This window comes from Limanda limanda, chromosome 22 (assembly GCF_963576545.1).
Source record: "Limanda limanda chromosome 22, fLimLim1.1, whole genome shotgun sequence".
NCBI lineage: Eukaryota > Metazoa > Chordata > Actinopteri > Pleuronectiformes > Pleuronectidae > Limanda > Limanda limanda.
In genome coordinates, this window is record NC_083657.1 from 9153710 (window position 1) to 9174115 (window position 20406).

The window sequence follows — 20406 nt, forward strand, 5'->3', positions numbered from 1 at the left end:
ACTTTGTTAATCTCTTGTGCAAAAAAGTACATTTCCTCTGTTACTGTGTTTACTTTGTATAATTTCCATGCAGCTATACTCAAGTGTATTTATTCACAGGCCTTTGCATTACATTAGGAAAAAGGCAACTCTCTGCAAGTATTTTTATAGTTTTAATACATAAAGTAAATTCAAAAGGAAGTACTTTCTACTTCTACTTCACGCTGAATTAGTTGATACTGAAGAAACCTTAAAAACAAGTTTTGATTATAATGAGGAATACTTTGCTTTTCCAAAGTCAAGATCAGGACTGAAAGCTGAGAGCTGTAAGGTTCAATATCTTTCCCACACTCCCTCACATTAACAGGTCCCTTCCTGCAGTGCCTTTCAGAAAACGTCCATAACCATAAGAGTTGATGACAAACATGGATTATCAAAAGAGACAGGAAATCGATCTCGTATCATATTTGTGCAACATGTTGACACTCTATCCATCTGTATCTCCAGCCTGACCCGGACTCTAAATCAAGCTCTGTCTTCTGCATGCAGACTTTCAGGTGCATGAGGCCTGATGGTAACTCAAACCTCCCAAAACTACAACCGCTGCCGTGGAAACCATCCAAATCCTGATCGTGTTTTCATTGAAGCTCTGGGATCGGGGGGGCTTTAAGAGGGTGCCAAAGGAAACCTCACCGGATATTGGAGGTCCTTTACCTCTTCAACCAAATCACTTGAGCCAAATCTTCAGGCTGTGTTACACCTGCTTTGAGTTGCAGAGGAATGGTTTCGGTGACAAGTCCTGAAGTTTGAACTTAAATGGCACCAGGAATGTTTTTATGTTACTTTGGGTTGAGATTTGGAGCTAAATGGTGAATCTCAGGGGCTTGAGAGAAGAATACTTTGTCCGGTTGTGTGAGTGGATTTGTTTGAACACATTTGTTGATCAGATAGGAACATCTATAAAAGCTATGAAGAATTATACAAGTGCCATGAGAGGACCATGGCAGTGATAGGAGCAGGGGTTGATGCTGCATTTTTTTTCCTTTCCCAAGGGGATCACATCTCTTTCCCATGAAGGATGACAGTTTATGAGGGCGGGCAGTTTTGGGAAAATGGGATCCCACAGTGACGAGAGAGCTCCACAACCCTCTGTGTGTGTGTGAACAGTAATGAAGATAAAAAAGAGCAAATCCTCCCATGAACTCATATGAGTAGAAAATTACAGATCGAGGAGCTGGAGGCAACAATCATTGAATTACAAGATTCCTCGGAAGAATTCTTTATGAGACTTGGAAAATAAAGGGAAGGAAATTAAAGAAGCAAACACAACAAACATGATCTACGACCGCTATTTTTTTCCACCCCACTCACTTGAAATGCAATGTTGTGACTGGAAACGAAGCTAACTCGCATGATGACAAATGCAAACAAGCACCAGTTAAAGGTGGAGTCCCAGACTTTCAAATGTAAATGAACGCCCCATTACAGTTAAGATCCTGCCAAACCGGTCATGCTAATTAATTTGAATTACTTTGAATTCCACAGTATAGCAGTTTTAAATAAGGCCTTCGAACGGCAACTATCCCAAAGCTGATAAGAGGGAACAACCATAGCATTCAGAAAATAATTTACACCTCCACTAACGGAAAAGCGGATCCACTCCACTCAATTCCATGTAAATCGGTTGACGGTTTTTGCAAAATCCTACTAACAGACAAACAGCAGTGATAACACAACCTCCTTGCTGGAGGTAATGATAGTATTTGCGTAACTACTCTCGCTGAGGACAAATGTTCTGCATTTAGAATAACACAACCCTGAAAAAACATCCTCCTCTTGGGCAGACAAACCAAAAACATGGTTTTGGAGGTGACATCCAGCAAATTGGAAGAATATCCAAATCATTTAATCACTTCTTGACCCCTGCAGGTCAATCAATTGTAACGCTGTCCTGCTTGACCCCAAACTGCCCTCGTTCGACTTGAATGAGCGTCCAGGGAATAACAAAGCACTGGTCCACCGGGAAACGTTTCGGTCAACCCTGTTTGCCAACCAACCCGCCTTTCCCCTGCCTGCCTCCTTAAATGGACAGGGGTCAGCCGGTTGCCGGGTAACACTTGAAAGGATTTTTGACATTTTGCCTTCATGGTGCCGGTTGCTGGGAGAGCTTCTCATCCCAGAGTCAGAGAGGAAGTTCTCAGAGTGAGAATATCTCCACAGGCGGTCCCTGTCCATTTGTGATGGCATAATTCTCCTCTTTTACATTACAAGTTAAAAACATGAACATGGCCCTTCCAAAGACATCTGTAATACAGCAGGAATGATTATGTGTCGACTTCTGTAAACCTCAAAGCAACCGTGATAACACATTTCTCTCCGTCTCTTTCATGACTCCCAACACGACTGTCAGAGAGCGAAGCAGAAGTTCAAAAGCTCAGACAGGGTCGGCACCTTCTGTAGAAGTCCCTTTGATTTCTAATAACGTCACAGAAAGGCTCCCTGGCCGGAGTAGAAAGAGGAAAAAGGGGAGTGTAAAAAAGGAGGGGGGGATCAAATGGGATAGAGGTTTGTTTTGTTCTCTCCTCTCGATGTGACGAAGGTTTCCTGGCTGATGAGGCCTGCTGTTTTATCTCAGCCCGGCTCAACGGCTCGGCCGGCGGAAGTGAAGTCGGGAAAGGCTCAGAACGCCGGGGAGTCATCACACGGCGAATCAACAGACACCAAGTTAACACAGGAGCAGCTAATGGAAGATGAATCAAGACAATACTAAAGGTGTCTGAGCCAAATACCCCAGAAGGACTTTCTCTGTCCTCTTCCTGTAGGTTCACTGTTTCCTTTACCTGCACTGTTCAGAGAAGACAACCTATTCTCCACAGATGGTGAAACACACTCGTCTCCAGGGTAACGGTTACCCTCATATGACTAATGATGACTTATGAGCTCCAAGCACAATGATTTATGAAAGGGCCTTTGTGTGGGAAAGCATAATAGAGAAAAGTACATCCTATGTTGACATTAGATGTGGTCACAGTGTGTAACTGGCTGCACCGGTTCCATCGGAACATAATTTCAAAACAAGTCATTGAGTTTATTATCCACTTTCACGGCTACAGCTATTCCTGAAGTTCTCTCTATTTGTTTTGGTTTCAGGTGTGTTGTTTGGGATGTTTACAGAAGCTTCCAGAGGGCATCTCTCGAGTCTAATATATTGTGCACTGAAGGAACTAGCGGCCCTGGCCTGATACCGCTGGAATGAACGCAGCGGTGGACGAGCGGGTTTCACGTGGCTCTGCAGTGATTCATGGCTGCACAGGCTGGCACGAGGCCAACTGAGAAGTCCTGTATAATCTACCCAAGTACTGAGTTGACATAATATGACTTCCACTCATGTAATGAAGTAATGACGTACGTGCCCAGTCTGACGTTGAACGCCATCGTTGAATCTCCGATGAGGGAACATCTCGTGTGTGGTTCAGCATCAGGCTTGTGGCTACAACCCCCTTGACGTCCGTTAAGTATTTTTCCGTAACGAAACGAGATATTCATTCAACGGGACGGTGGCTTATTAAGTTTTCCACGGCTTCATAAATCTCCCGACATGGAGCTCCTCGTGTCTGGGAATGCAATAAGGCTGACACGGTGGATCTAATGTGCAACATCCATCACGGGCGTAAGCATGACCACACAGCGCCGAGCCATCACTAACGTTCAGACTTAGGGTGATCGCGTAATGCACGAGACTCAGATCCACTTTGGTTAAACGGGTTATAGATGTAGATTTATTCTCTGGTCTTTCTTAAGTTGTTAGAGAAATGGCAACTGGGAAAATCACCTAATTAAACCAGAATAAAGTGCCTTAACATGTGTGTGTGTGTGTATACTCGGTGTCTGTGGCTTCCTGTCTGAGGGGGTCCACTGTGTCTCCGGCTCGTTTGATCCCCGGCTCAAAACCTACTCCAGTAACCCAGATCCTGTATCCTCAATTGGTCGCCCAGTGACAGCTTCCCAGATACCCGACGGTATCGGTTTCCCTTCATCTTGTGGCAAAGGCCCAACTCCAGTGCCTAATTTGCTAATGGATCCCTGCTGGAAGCTGCCGTCTGGACCGCATGCGAGCGTAATTGTGCTCCAATGCTGTAAGTGGGGGGGGAATGGAGGGATGAATAAATCACTATTTCGCCCTCTGCTCCCAAACACGGGGAGATGCAGCTGATATTCTTTTTGTTTGCTCTTGTTTTTTCTTTTCCCACAGAGCCTGGATGTCATTCACCCTCAGCACGTCGGGACTACAAATGCTGACAGGAGGGTTTTTACTTTAACTAACCCTAACCCTAACCCTTCTGCAATAGAAACTAATAGCAGGTTTTCGTTCCCTTACTTTCTAAGAGGAATAATTATGTGATAATATGGACTTGGGACGAAGGGGGAAAAAGATTTAAGCCAGAAGCTCGGAATACAGGGAAAATGCAATTTTTCCAAACGTGACTGGAGGATTTGATGAAAGACTGCACTTCTCCTCGCCACAAACAACTTGTTTAAATGGTTCTTCCTTTCATGTACGACATACACACTTATAGGAAAACTTCTGTTCATGTGTGCTGTACCATGCAGCTCTCAGGAGGGTTTTTACTCAAGACTTATTAGAACATAAACCTGCAGAACCTGTTCCATCCGTCCAATTATTTCGAGGCCACTGGCTCACGTCTCAACATGCTACCCCAAGGGACACCAGCCCCCAATCAGTGGAGACATGGTTATATTTGTTCAGACATGGAATTTAGACAAGCTGAAAAGGAAAAAGAAAACCCTCCTTGTGTTTTTAATTGAATCGCTGACAGGCGGGTCATGGTGCCACTCACAAGGCTCTTTTTGGTTTAGTGGCCTTAGTCTGGTTCAGCCTGACAGGGAGCTTAAGCTCAGGAAAAGCCTCTGGGAGGTGGAGATAAGGGAAGGCAGCATAAAACCAAATAAAGCTGCTTTGCACTTGGAGTGAGACAAAGTTACAAGTGCTTAATGTGCCTGGATAAAGCGATTACACGATATCTGTCTGGAACTAATGTAACGCTAAGTGTCCTTTATGTCCGATCTTGTTAGTTTGCCAGTTTTGCACAATGCTAAAGAAAACAATCCACAGAATCACTCGTCCCAGCTGCTCATTCCAAATAAAACCAGAACATATATGGACTCTGTGAATTACTGGTCTAACAAGACAGCATTTCCAAAAGTGTATCATGATGTCAGGACCCGAGTGTGACAGCAAGTGAAGTATCGTGCCTTCATTCATTTGCAAGCCAAAGATACCAAGGTTCCCGTTTTTCCAATAATGACTTTCGCCTGTATTCTATTTCTGGAACTTCAATTATCAAGTGAAAGATAAGAAGCTGGCGAAATGAAATAAGAAAAAAAAGAAAATAGCATTGCAGGCACATATTCGACGTGGTTGGCATTTCACTTTCAAGTCTAGCGTTATTTTAAATGTCATTCAGTTCAAGCATTGCACAGATGAAAGATAATTATAAGCCTTCGAGAACATCATTCCTCAATTGTGATTGACGTTTTTAAGACCGTCCTCCGCCCAGAGCTTGCTAATTAAAAAAGAAAAAGGTACAAATAAGCACGTCTCCCAAATTACGAAACCCTCTTCCTGCTTTTGTGTTTTATCGAAGGAATGTGACAAAGTGAATTAACAAGGGTAATTATCCTCGGCACATTTCACAGGGCACCGTCAAGTCGGACTTTATTATTAACAGATTATTCTTAACTCAATTTTACCACGAGGGGAACGTGACATAATGTTCACTTTCCATCCCATTAAGATTCCATAATAAGGGCAGTGAACTGCTTTTTCTAAAAATGGACACTAACCCAGTTCAGTTGGGGATCGTGTGCGTTTCTTTGCATTCACAACGTAACACAATTTGAGCCGAGAGACGAGTTACAATATATTATTAATTCATTTCTGACAACAAAAAAATCATCAGCAGTCAATAAAGCCATTTCCAAAGCAGGCAGCATTACAAATACACACAAATCAACACATTTGGGAATTAAAAAACCGAAACAACACACTTAAGCACAGCGATGTAAAGCTCTTACTAAACCTTTTTGCACAACCGGGAATTAAAAAAATGTGCCCACAAGGCAAACATGTGTTTCTCTTCTGTCCGCCAGCAGCAAATCTCCCATCTGGTGTTAACAGGGTTCTCGCCTCAGGCCTAAATGATCTATCAGACAATGAAACTGCTTTGTGTTTTGTTTTTTTTCTTCAGTCAAGCATCTGTGCTTTTCAATGTGCAACTAATCTCCCGTGTGTAAGACTTCTTGTTGTGAATTCTCTACTCGCTGAGTGCGGCGGCTCAGTTTAGGGGACTTGCATCAGTCAAAAACAATGAAGTGAGAAACAATGAAAAGCATAACACCCACAGTAGGTGGTGCTCGGCGTTTGGCGTTGGAACAAATTGCACTTGCTGTAACACTTGAGATCTCTCGAATCGCTCTGCAAGAAATGTCCAATTTTCCAAATGGCTGCTAAATCCTAATCTACTCCTTGACTCAGATCTGGGGATTGCGGTGGACGTCACGGCACAATCACACCAGTCGAATGGTCCACAGGTCGAGAAGGAAACTGCTTCAGTCCACCCTTGGCTAGGAAGAAATAAACTAACTTTTGGTCTCCCTGCACCTTTTTGGTTTAATCAATCTGAATTATTAAAAGAAAATTAAGACATAAAGGAACAGTTACAGCATGTTAACTTGCATTTGGACATTAAGGCGACATCCACACAGCTATGTTTTCATTTGAAAACCGGACTCTGTCCACACAAGAGTTTTGGCTCCATATCAGTTTAAATCCCCGTCTGAAAACTTATATCACGTGACGGCTCATGCACACTGGGCATGTGCGTGTCGGTGTAAACAGGAAAGCATGAGTGATAGTCTCCTACACATGAAAGCAGTAGTATCACTGTAAAATACAGAGTTTAACAACAGCTGCTGGTATAGAGTTCAGCCATGATAACCCATGTTGCGTTCTTCCCTAGTAGCCGAGGCTAATGATGGTTGTTTTTCTTCCAGAAGGGGGTTGGAGCCAGACGAATCAGCGAAGGCTATATTGTGACTCCAAACGACGTGAGGAAGCTGGTTTCAATGTCAAGATCAAAATGACCTTTTTGGTAAGATATTAGAAAAAAATGTGATGCGTGTGGGGAAAAAACAACACGACAACTTCAGTCTTTGAACACCGCATTTAGCTCAGCATCATTATCCAAAGCAGTAGTATTCGTCCGCCTCCACCCTGAGTTTCAGCGGCGACTTGCTGAAGGAGTCGCCTTCGATAACAGTTTTCTCCACAAAGCATTCCAGGTCCGTGGGCGACGGATCCTCGGGGAGATCTTCCGCTAGCGTGTCCAGGTAGCTGCCGACCGACAGGCCGTCCGAGTCGTCGCTGTTGCCGTCGTTCAGGCTGTTGAAGCTGCCGCGCAGTGACGTGCCGTCCTGGCTGTCCGACAGGCTGTACAAGCTGCCCGTCAGGCTGCCATCTTGGCTGGCGGCACCTCCCTTGTCCTCGATTATCCAGCGGATGGACTCGATGCCCTCGTTGATGGACATGAGCTGCTGCATCAGCTTCACGTCGATGGCTCGGAGATGGGCCTGTTGGACGAGAACATGGCAGTCAGGTTCACGATACATACAGAGGATCAACATTTAAAAAGGATTAACATATTTTTGGGAATGCACCCATTTGCTGATGTTATTATCATATTTTATAAGAAGTCATTGTATCAATAAGGCTATGCAAAAGAGCCAGTTAGCTTGGCATCAATATGGTAAATGCTAGCTCTGTCCTAAGCCCCCAATTAGCACGTCTAAAGGTCACAATTTAACACTTTCAAAGACAAACAACCGAGGGCTTGGGTAATATGCTGAACTCTGAACCATTTTGCAAGCTCTAACCTCCTATTGTAAAATAACAAATAAACACAAGAACTTGCAATCTTCACGCGTATTCCTCAGAAACGTCAACGCAGCTGCAACATGCAACATTGTGGCTTCAGAAGTAGAATACAAGTCAGCAGAAAATACAACAAGTGCTGCATTGTTAACTACTGTCAGCCTGGAGGTTCAAAGTGCAGTGGTTAGACCCCGGAGAGCAGCAGGTGAGATAACTGCTCACGCCACGAGGTCCGTGGAGCGACTGACCCGGAGCTTTCCATCACGTCATCAGCGATTGAAACCTCAAGATGATGAACTGTAATGAAAACTGCATGACACGACTGAAAGCTCCGGAGCAGCACGACCTTACACCGAGCGGCTTCCTCGACTGTAAGCTCCCTTTTGTCGTCTCACGTCTGGGACATTTTGTGCTATTTTGTCGGGACTATCGGGCTTTTGTTAGGAACAAAGACGCCAAACTATGCGTGGCTGAAGAAAGGAGGACGTATAATCGCCGTGGAGCTGCACAGCCAGGAGACGCGGTCCATCCAGGATAATGAATGACGGGCCCACTTTACACAGCATGGCCATTAACTCAACTCCCCCCGCCACGACAAGCCCTGCCATTGATTGTGGATGGACGGGGACAGCCTGCGGAGCCATTCAGAGGGATTCCTCTGCGTCGACCGGGTGACAGACGCCCGGTCGGAACAGCTGGAACATCCTGCCACGGGGAAAAGTCATTGAGACGGATGTAGGCCGGACGAGGCTGGTACAGTGTTTACAGACAGCTGGCTTCACCCCGGCAGCCTCTCTCTCTCTGTGGATTTAAAACCGGCCATGCCAGTGTGTTTGTTTTGTGTGTGCTACCACAAGCCTTAGACAAACACAGAGTGGCGCACAAGCGGCTTTTTCATGTCGGAAGGGCCCCCAGTGCGTCAGTATCACAGAATGAGTTTAGGAAACACAATTAGTGCTGCACTGGATGGCAACAGTGAAGCTGCAAGAGCGTTCAGTCATATGAAACTAATAAGAGCTGGCCTTGATCTCTTTTTCTTTGGGAACGGCACATTTCAGAGTTCATCTGCTCCTCTGACAGGCGGTAGATTATTGTAGCCTCTCAATTTAATGTGGGTGAGTCAGGAGTGTGTGTTTGTGCACAACCAAAACCGAGCAGCTGGCTGGATTGGTGGTGAAGCGGGCCACAACAACAAGAAGGCCCAAGATGGCTCGGATTCTGAATGAGTCGATTCATATTTAAAAGTAGATCCTTTGTCTTCAAATGGCTGCATATACTCGTAAAAAAGTTAGTTTTAAACTGAGGGAAAAGGTTTTTACATGTGCAAAGACAAACCCAGAGCTAATTATACGTCTCAGTGCTCCGTCACGTCAACATCCAACTAAGCCTATCAAGACAGAGTGTCCCAGGGCGATGACACAGCTCTGCCACAGTCTGCAAAACTCGGTCAACTCGGCCATCTGCTCAGGAATCCTAATACCCTCTGTGACCTTACTTACTGCCGGGCCCTCTGCTTTGACTCTGTAACAAGCGTGGCATTTGAAAAAAAAAGAAAAAAGGGAAGATTTATGGCCGAGGGTTAGCAGATAAAAAGCATGTAATGATTGGAAAGGTGATTACACAGGCACTGGTGGGATTTCAGGGTAGTTTGAAGAGGGAGGAGAGATCCCCTCGAGTGAGGAGCATTCATCAGCAGAGCTCTGGCCCACTGCTGTGGTACTGTAGGTGTGAACGTCTCTCACCTACTGTTTCTTGGTGAGTTTGAAAAGACTCGGGGCAACAACACCCCCCCACACCATACCACCACTGAACACTTTGCATTTAACAACCCCATGCTGACATGAAGACCTGTTTTGCATCTAGTGTTAGCATTTCCTGTAGAGGCCCTAATAAAGGTAATTAGAGCCTATAAAGAAGAGTTATAATCACATTAAACTTACCTGACATGAAAGAATGCTAAATGGTAGGGCTGGGCCATAACGGTAAATTTTTTCTACTTGTCACGATATATGTCACAATATTATTTATTAAAAGTTTGTACAAATTTTGCACACGAGTGAAGGTTGAAGTTTGAAATTCTTGAATCTGAGGAAGATCAATTGTGGTTTAAGCTCCACGACCCATAAGCAATATATCGATATATTGATTTTTTATACTGCTATAAATTAAAATTATTAATAGTATCGCCAGGCTCTTCTAAGTAACCATGGTGACTAGTTGTATAAAATATTGTATTCATTGTTTGTAACGTTAACGCTAAAAAGTTTATAATTGTGATGTTATAACATGTTGGTGAATATGTATATACATTTTGCATTCCATTTAGGATTTTCCAGAGCTTCTATATATCCATACATTTATAAGTACTTTACTGATGTCTATCTATAACTGCCCTTGCTGCTGTAACATTGCAAATGTATAATAAAGGCTTATACAGGATTAGCTCCCCTGTTCCAAATGGCTCGTTGCATGTGCAGCTAATCAAACTCACACTGTGGCAACTTATTCCTCGAGTCAAACAGGACAGATCACAAAGGCCAACTCACCATTTCTTGTTTGAGGAATTGCATTTTGCTCTCCAGTCGCTTCAAGTCTCCAGAGTTGGCACAGCACTTGCTGTAGTTGGATAAATGCGGCGACGCGGACTTCTCGTGATGTTTTCCTCCAACGAGAGAGCGAATGAGACTGTCCGGCACTTTGCGACCCAGCTTGGTTTCTATATCCTTCAGGTCGGGCAACGCGCTGCTGTCCGCGTCCATGGCGGTGGAGCGGAGAGATGGCACAGAAGCCTCGCTGCGTGCGGGGTGTGGAACCGGCGGATGCGCGTAATTACGCACAAGGAGCCACGACCCGGAGAGGAGTTGATTCCTCGCAACTTTGTGTTCGCACTGTGAAGCGATGAGCAACAAACTCTGCACCTCTATCTCCCCCAGCAGACCTCCCACTGGAGCCGAGTGGCCAGTAGAGACCAACTAGCTCTGGTGTAAAACCCTCCCACAGGGGGAGCTTCCTCTGAAACCAGACACCACACAGGTGAGGTGTTGTGAAACAAAAGGGTGCACGATGAGATACATTCTTCAGGGTTTATAGATCGAATTGGGAGGCACTGGGAACTGAAACTCCCAACAGAGAAGCCTTTTCTTTTTAAAAAGCTATAAAGATACAGAAGAAGTGGAAAATATGTTGATTCTCTTATGTTGATATCACATTTCCTCTCACTTAACCCTGTGCTTTAATAATTTACTTTTTTTACATCTTCATTCATTACAAACAACATTTGCATCATGTGGATCAATGTTTCAATACAACACAAAAACACAAACACAAACAAATCTCTCGATAGTCAGTGTACAAGCAAGGTTCAGAGATTTGCCCATAGCACCCCCTTGTGGCCACTGCGGCTCTACTACATGAGCAAAGACATTTCTGTCATCAGCTGAACTGAACTGGTGATCAGAGGAACAGATTAGTGTCCAGGCTGCAGACAGGTTGTAGGTGTTTAATTATTCAGCAGTGTATCACACGCATGTTAAGCTGTCCGATATGTAAAAAGTGTTACAAAAAAAGTTAATAAGTTACACAACATCGTGGATCACTTATTAGAATCGGCATTCTTTACACTTGATCACCTTTAAAATTGAAAGATAAAACCCACAGAAGAAGGCACAACACTGCTGATACTTACATGACATTTTAAAAGTCTGACTTTATTCAAACACGTTTTCATATTTACCAGAAATCTCAAACTTGCAAAAAGAAAACTTTTGCTATTTTGCATGTATCTTTACCGTTAAAGGCTAAATGAGTGATTTATGTGCATTTGGAAAAGTAAAATATTTGCATCTGCTCTATTCCTTTGAAAGAAAAATGAACTATACACATTTTTTTGTTGATCTGGCAATATAAGTGCAGCATAAATAGGATTTTGCAAGAATCGACACGTTGTCCCGGTGAGATTCAGGTTAAAAAAAACAACACACAACTGCATGAGTGAAGAGAAGAGGCACGTAGGTGAAGCTTGTGTTCAAACATCTTTAAACTACCGACTGGCTCTTGACGTCGTCGTAGCGCTGGTACTGATCACTGAGCAGCGGCTGGTGGCCGTCCGTCCTGGAGCGGGCACGCACGGCACACGTGGTGGCGGCGAACACGACCGCGACGACCACGAGGGCGGCCACTATCGCCATGGTGATGAATTCCGTCGTGGTGAAAGCTTGAGCTACGAAAAGAAGTGGAAGTGGATGTTATCGGCCTCCTTGTCCTCAAGGTTGAAAGCAAACCCACGTGAATTTGGTGGTAACAGGAGTAAAATGCTTACCTGGCCATTGGGCTTCGTAGGAGTAACCCAGATTTTCCGGGGCCATCACGAACATCTCGGCGTTCGTCACTGGAGGCCAGAAGGGAACCATGTTGTAGCCCCTGTTGTGACCGATGGGGGCGTTTTCCTCAGGGTACGTTGCAGAACCTGACAAGAAAACACAAGTTAGCCTACAAGCTCTTTATTGTAATAAGGATTGAGTTAGAAAATGCACAACAAGAGGCTTTTAAAGGTGATCTTTTTGGATTAATAAAAACACCTGGACTCTGTCTCCTCAGCCATTCGTCAAAGATGGCGTCGGTGTAGGTGTGGAGCAGCACGAAGATGGGGTCGTTGGGCGAGAGGTGGGTCTGTCCCCCTGTGCCGTTCAGGAAGAGATGTGCCAGGTTGTGGAGGCTCCGGACCGCAGGGTCATAATTCCCCTTGGGGGCGCTGTAGCCTACCAAAAACAACATGGAAAAACGCATTAGAGAAATGTAGAAACACTTTGACAGACAGGAGAATACCTGTTTGTGCCCGCTCACCTTCAACTGTGTTTCTGAAACTTTCGGAGGAGGTGGAGTAGTACGGCGCCGTGTCGAAGGCGTTGACCTGCAGACAGTCGGCCACATCCTGCGGCTCCGGGAGACGCTGCACCATCGGCCTGTTCACGTTCCCTGCTGGGTTCCTTTGGATGGGAGTGGTCTCCGTGTCTGGATGGAGACAGAGGAAAGGAACCAGATGACTTCTTAGAACCATGGACAAGAATAAAGAGGATCTCTGTAACATCACATGGTTTTAAAAAAACAACAAAGAACAGTAGCCTCACTGTTGCAGATGGTTCCCAGCGTGTCGTAGTCCTCCACGCTCTCGCAGATGACCCTCCACTGGGCGAAGATGGAGTTGGCGCTCAGGGAATTCATGTCGAAACTGCTCCTGGCGCCCATCAGGTCGTCGGTGCAGATGTCACATGTGCTCCCACCGATGGCAAAGTTCCAGTAGGGCAGCGCGAAGGAGGGGTCTTGGAGCATATCCTGGTAAATGGGCAAATGTATTAAGTTAAAGTTTAGTGTCTGGAAAGTGAAAATCTAAGTTTGCTGTTGACTTTAGTTTTGTGTATTTAAAATCCCCTCATGAAATAAACCCAGAGTCTCAAAGTCTCACTTTGTGATGGTATCATAAAATGTTCATGCATGAGAGATCTGTTCTTTGTGGAGACTTTATATGCAAGGTATTTTGTTTTAGAATAAGGAGAAACAAAGAATAAGAGATTGGAATATATAAAATAATAAATAAACTTGATGTTTATATTATATTTAGAAGATTCAAGATAAAGTGCAACTATATGGAGAGAAAATACTTTAAATAAAGAAAAAACTAGTGGAAAACCACAATTTGAGATACATGAAACACAATATTAATGTGTCAATACATGCATTCATCAAGCTACAAGGAAATTTGAATCCTTGTACACCTATGAATCACTTCATTGTTTTCCTATGAGAAAACCCTGCAAGTTACCAAATCCCATTCTTAAATTCTGCAGTTCTTGATCCAGAAAAGCACCAATGGCTCCTAATCACGGCTCATGAATTCCTCCATTTAAGATCTGAGCTTCGAATATAAAGCCTCATTTTTCTTCTCACCAGTTTCTGAGCAAAAATAATCCAGCGCATGATTAAAATAAAGGCCCCCCCCTCAAACCAGACAGGATTTAATTGTGGCACAACAAGGAGCTGAGACAGTTGTAGTCATCTTTGCTTGATGTAGTTTCTCCTGATCTTTGCATGGAAATGAGCTCTGACAGTGCCTGCTGGTGTGTTTATTCTCTGATAAAACGCTTAAAATTGCAATTTGCTTAGCGGTGATAAGGCATGAAACTGTGTTGCCAATTGTGATTTGCTCGCCTGTAAAGTTGTGGGGGAAACAAATTACACAAAAACAAACAAGAAGGGGAAACAGCAGCTTTGTTATAGCGCTCGATTAGTCAGGGATGTAACTGGTAAATTACCAATGTGGAGGTGGCAATTACCCTCAGGCCACCACAGAGAAAATCAATTCGATTATTTCCTCTATTCCAAAATACCATTACGCCCAGTCAGTGGTGGGAAGTAACGAGGTAGAAATACTTTGTTTCTGTACTTAAGTAGATTTTTCACATATCTGTACTTTACTTGAGTATTTCTTTTCCTGACGACTTTTTACTTTTACTCGTTACATTTGAACAAAAATATGTGTACTTTCTACTTCTTACATTCTCAAACTGGCTCGTTATATGAGCAGCGGAGTCTCTCTCTCTCTCTCTCTCTCTCTCTCTCTCTCTCTCTCTCTCTCTCTCTCTCTCTCTCTCTCTCTCTCTCTCTCTCTCTCTCTCTCTCTCTCTCTCTCTCTCTCTCTCTCTCTCTCTCTCTCTCTCTCTCTCTCTCTCTCTCTCTCTCTCTCTCTCTCTCTCTCTCTCTCTCTCTCTCTCTCTCTCCCTCCTAGGGTTCAAAATTTTTACATTATATTCATTTTGGGTTGTTTTGTGTCTGTATAGGCCTACTATAAAAAGCAAATTTTGGTACTTGTACTTTTACTTTTGATACTTAAGTACATTTCAACGCCAGATACTTTTGATACTTAAGTACTTTTAATATGAGCTACTTTAAGACTTTTACTCAAGTCATTTTTCTGACGGGTGACTTCTACTTTTCAGGTAAGATATCTGTACTTTTACTCAAGTATGGCTTTCAAGTACTTTATACACCATTACGCCCAGTGTCATTACTGGTTCTGCAGACGCTCACCTGCATATCTCGTTCCAGCTGCAGCAGGTGGTACCTGTGCCACGTCACGAACCCGGGACCCTCATGGGAGAAGTCCACTCCGCCGAAGCTCGCCTGGCCCGCGCCCAGGAACGTCTTGCTCACGGAGTAGTAGTGGGTCCACACGAAGTAGTTGTAGATGGTGATGTTCTCGAACTGCACCGTGTTGCCGTCGGGCCCCAGGATCTCTGCGTGGCGCCGGGTGGCGATCACCAGGTCCGGGTGCACCGTGCGCTTGGCCTGGTCCAGCGCGACCACGAAGGCGCGCTTCTGCTCCGAGCTCAGCTGCATCACGTTTCTCCTCACTGGGGAGGGATGGGGAGGAGGGGGAGGAAAGGGAGGAAAGGGAGGAGAGAGATTAACTCACTCAGTCATGCGTTGTTTCGTGGATCAACTTTTAATGAGCGAGGAAATGCAGTGAACGTGCGTAAAAGGCAACTTTGATCCTTTCTTTCAGCAGGTATAACGCTTTTTCCCCCGTGTTCATGTGGCATTCATCTTAATAATTATTACTATTATTTCTGGTCAAGCCTGGATAAACAGTAAACGGGCCTGAACTAGCTAATTTGGCTGGTGTGTAGTGTCTTAAAGTAGTGCTGAAGTGCCACAGTAGCTATATCTGCATTCTTTATCAATGGCACAGACATTGAGAGACAACCCATTGCGTGAGTACTTTTACTTTTAATACTTAAAGTACATTTAAAAGTAAGTTCTTTTTACTTTTACTGAAGTAGGATTGTTGATGTAGGACTTTTACTTTAGTATATATTTTCCTGGGTACTTGTACTTCTACTTAAGTACTAAACTTCAGTACTTCCTCCACTTGAAGCAAGGGCAGATAATCCTAACTAGCTCCCAAATACCCGTCAGCTGACTTTATGACAATCAAATATAATTAAATGATTTAACATAATAACATCTCAAACATCTTTGAGAAGTTCATTATATATAAAAAAAAAGTTCTCCAACCGGAGGACGCGCACTTACCGACATTAACCCTCTGGTCGCAGCCGGCTCCGGTCCACCCGTGTCTGCAGCGGCCGCAGTTGAAGCCGCTGAAGTTCCCGTTGCACTGACAGGTCCGGTTGAAGTACCGGACGGGCCAGCGCTCCCGGTCGTCCCGGCCGTCGTGCGGGTACTGGGGTCCGTGCGGCCGCGCGTCCGCCGTGACGGCCACGCACTGCCCGCGGCCCTCGGCGGAGCCACACGGGTCCGTGTCCAGTCCGGAGGGCGACGGGCAGCACTGTCCGCTCCGGATCCCCTCGGGGGTCACACACTCCCTGGGGAACTGGGCCACCACGACCACCACCGCGCCCAGCAGCACCAACACGCAGCTTTGCCACATTATCTCCCAAAAAGAGTCGAGTTTTACGCACGGCTGGGAAAAGTTTAACCAACAAGGTGTTTGTCTAACTTGATGCACTTCAGCTGAGCTTTTTAGTTGAAATGAACAAGCATCACCTCTGTCTCCTGATGAGTGCGTTTTAGAACTTCCTCTCCCAAGCGTCCAGGCCCCAGCTTCCCCCAAAGCAGCGAAGCCTCCACCTTAAATACCGGATTAGCGCATGACTACCCGGATTTTCTGACTCCCGCGTGATCCCATCACATAACATCATATTTCCTACTGGGGATAGGGGGGGGGGGGGGGGGGGGGGGCACAAAGGTAGGAGGATCCGGTCATGCACACAATTCTTCTTCTAAAGACTCACTGCACTTTTACAGCTGCCTGGATGAGATTAATAATCAGAAAATCTGATTTATCACACAAATTTTTCAGATTGAAACACAAATGATCAAGAATGAGAAATGTCTGTAGATGAACTGTAACGTTTGTGAACACTGTCTACACAATTTTGTTTTTTTATAAACGTTTTTTTAAATAAATGTTTCCCCTGGCACACACACACACACACATTTTCTTGGTGCTGGAAACACACTGAAATATTTCTTCCATGAACATTAAATGAAACAGGAATCCACCAAATAACACAGACTGTGTCATTTTCAATATAATGATCCAGTTTAAGCCTGAAAGATTCACGTGTTTGTTCGTCATCTTTTGGATCATTTGACTTCTCCAGAAGGCTTCTCTCCCCCCCCTCTCTCCCTCTCTCTCTCTCTCTCTCTCTCCCCCTCCCTCAGAGCTCTGAGCTGTTTTTCTATGAGCATGTGAGACATGGAGTCATGATGAAAGCCATTTATTCCACAAGAGAGGCCTCCCAGGAATGGAGAATTCTCTCTTTTATTTTGTCTTTGTTTTCTCTAAATCAAACCTAATCCAATGCATCGTGGTTCAAATGTCCCTGCACAATAAACTTAAATCCGCTCAAATACAGGTGCACTACGACGCCTTCACTTCCTGTTAACAGTCAAACACTTGATATTCCTAAAGATGGCGGGACTGATTTACTTGTTTACAATGTGCCGTCCCTGCAGGCTTCCCTCTGTGTCCCCCTTATTTAAATATGATATTGAATTGAATTCCTTTGAATCTGCTCACGATGGTGAGAACAGTGGACTTTGGTCGACTCCAGGGTTCCATGTTTGTTTGGGTTCTTTCAAGCAAGATGCATCATGTTTAAGTTTGCAGAAAAGTCTCCCAGTCATATAGTAACGACATAGAAATGGACACTTTAAACGAGCTAGAAACTATAACATAACTTGGAATTGACATGAAAGCACCATAAGATCCTTTGTGCCTTGACAATGTCTATATGTTTCAGACGACACTCATTTTATTGGCAACACAGACTTTCTTTTACACATTTTACGCCTCCAAGCCCCTGCTGAGGTCAAACTGAGGATGACATCAGGCTTTATATAGACTGGCTCATCTGTTTAACCATGTTGAGATATACAATGATCTCCATGTGTAAAATCTGGTGGCACGTCCCTCTAGATCTATAAGTAAAAATACCAGAAAGATAGAGTGGATTTCAAAATGGACACCGCGTCTCTACTTCCTCCCATTATCTAAAAATGAAGCCAAAATATCCCACATGTGACCGACCAATCGTGAGTCGGCCTCACCTGTCAGTCAGGACGTGTCACCCATTTTTGACCGCATCAAATAACTAATGTTAGCCAGAAATGACAGAAATCATCTTTAAGAAAAATGTATTGAACGTGCACTTTGACTTTTGAGTTTGGTCCATTTCCCATCCACTAACATGGAGGCTAGGGAACTCCTAGCCTCACAACCAGCCACCAGGGGGCGATCGAGACATATTGCCTTAATTTCCGTGGAGCTGTCATGTGACTTTATGCCCAGAAGCCAATCCAGTGCACTGCATTCGGGGTTAAAGTGGAGTCAGCCAGAATAAGAGTGTTTAATTATTGTGCAAACTTATCAACCCCCCCCCCCCCTCCTCCTCAACCACTGCTGACGTGTTTTTTCCCCCGTTTACCTTTTTGCCTCCGAACACCCCCCCGGCGTCATCACACTTTGTTTGTCTTCTGCAGGTGAAAGGGGTTCAGGGCTGAAAAACAAAAACAGAAAAGAAAAAAGTTTGATTAGTTTATATGAGCTGATGATACCTGTGGCAAAAAGAAAAGAATCTTGATTATTTTGGAGTTTGCTGCAAAACCACAACCTCCAGGCAGTTTTGTGATAAGGAAAAACATTGGCTGCTTAAAACCCGCGGCAACAACCCCCGAGGAATTCGAAATCTAGGGCAGGATCAGCGAGGCAGGTTCTTACAGAAAACATTCTCACATCCTTCCCAAAAAATCCCTTCAAGCTTCACACAGGGTTTGCAGTCAGGGCACCGGGTAGTTTGAACGACAGCGTTTGTTTGATTATTCGAAACGAATTCACACGTTGCACATCACATATCCACCAGGGGGCCGACGCCCACCAGGAAGCAAGACAGTCACCCGTCAAATGGAGTCAAAAAGCAACAAAACACAGGAGCACACGTTAGATTGAAGTGATGCTGAACACAAACAGTGGTCGGAAAGTGCACTTAAGTACAATTTTGAGGTAATTGTACTTGACACGAGTATAATTTGTTCATACTTCTACTGGACAGGTAAATAAGATAATTTGTGCACTCGCTGAACAGCTGTGGTAACCTCGTTTTTTGCCCTCTACATGAAAAATGGGTTAGAGCACAGGAAACCATTAAAGCTTAAACCAGTTAGTGGGATGTGACCCCTGTAAAAAAATGTACGGTGGCCGAGAGGGCTCAACATAATACAATTTAGGAAAAAATGTATATAATATACCACAAAAGTAAATAGATAAATCATTATAAGATATGAGACACTTTAACATTCTTCTGTTAAACCCATTCTGCTAATAATGAGTGAATACTTTTAGTTCAACAGTATTTTGAATGCAGGACAAATGGAATTTAGTTTTAAGTACTGTCCAACCTATTGTTTCACGTTGTTTGCTCTAGGATTAAGACATTTAGTTCTGGAGTTAAATTGTATTCCCCCCACCCCATGGTGAGATTCCATGCACTAAAAGGGCGAAGGATTGTTAACCCAGTCACATGCGTCTCACATTGATTATCATAATTCCAGTCGGGGATGTATCGGTTCATAATTGGGGCGTGATGGTGAGGATTACACAAAGCTAGCGCTAAGCTCATTCTCATGAACTTACATTTGAAAATACAGCCACATTCCTGATGTATGTGCACTTCTCATGTTCCCCCCCCGAGGACTGGTCCAAAGGCCCGTTAGCGTATTGAGGTCAGAACCATTCAAACATCATTTGTCTTGAGTCTCGATACATACATTTATTTACAATATGAACAGTGGCAGGATTAAAAGTTGCTTTGACCTTTAAAGGGTTATTCTGGCCCCTAAATGAATCTATATGAGTTATTACAGTAATAGACTTGTGGGCGTTTAATAATTCAAAGTGCTGAAAAAGCTCGGCTGTAGTTTTGAGCTCACGTTTCAGGAGATATACTTTTACTGATCGTCTTTGATTAAGAGGCTTTTATACTTTACATATTACTTCCTAGCTTAGATAAAGTTCACCAAGAATGTATCAAATGACTTTACATGAGTGCATGTGACTTAAAGGTCCCTAGTTTTTCAATTATTTTTATATTTTTGCACGTTAAATTAGATCAACGGATGTAAAACAACAAAGTCACACACTAATCCACTGACTGAAACTCATATTAGCGTAACAAATGTGCGGAAAACTGTAAATATACACAAAAAGCTGAAAGGTCGGTCTCATCATTGTTTGGAAAACCAGCTGCAATTGTCTGCCAGGGGTGCTCCAACATTTACACATCTCCACTGTTAGTCCCGTGACCACGGCTCAACAGACCTCCCTTTCATCCCCCCCGCTCCCCCGCCACCATCATGTGTGTGTGTGTGTGTGTGTGTGTGTGTGTGCTCACGTCTGT

At 44.2% G+C, this 20406-nt stretch overlaps 2 protein-coding genes across 3 annotated transcripts; both read right to left on the reverse strand.

Annotated features, from left to right (window-relative positions):
• Positions 1 to 5699: 5699 nt before the first annotated feature.
• Positions 5700 to 10858, reverse strand: LOC133028775 (leucine rich adaptor protein 1-like). The gene is made up of 2 exons (XM_061095811.1): positions 10477 to 10858; positions 5700 to 7629 (listed from the first exon to the last, which is right to left on the reverse strand). Exons 1-2 carry the CDS (start codon positions 10687 to 10689, stop codon positions 7240 to 7242), a joined length of 603 nt encoding a protein of 200 aa, XP_060951794.1. The 5' UTR covers positions 10690 to 10858; the 3' UTR covers positions 5700 to 7239.
• A 1106-nt stretch (positions 10859 to 11964) lies between these two features.
• Positions 11965 to 16376, reverse strand: LOC132996062 (5,6-dihydroxyindole-2-carboxylic acid oxidase-like). Of its 2 annotated transcripts, none has more exons than XM_061066370.1 (7): positions 16019 to 16376; positions 15014 to 15336; positions 13057 to 13261; positions 12773 to 12940; positions 12514 to 12687; positions 12249 to 12425; positions 11965 to 12149 (listed from the first exon to the last, which is right to left on the reverse strand). In XM_061066370.1, the coding sequence occupies exons 1-7, from the start codon at positions 16374 to 16376 to the stop codon at positions 11965 to 11967; spliced, it is 1590 nt and encodes a 529-aa protein (XP_060922353.1). The 2 variants fall into 2 exon arrangements, with proteins under 2 accessions (XP_060922353.1, XP_060922354.1); XM_061066371.1 differs by having other exon boundaries at positions 12249 to 12395; positions 12508 to 12687.
• Positions 16377 to 20406: the final 4030 nt, after the last annotated feature.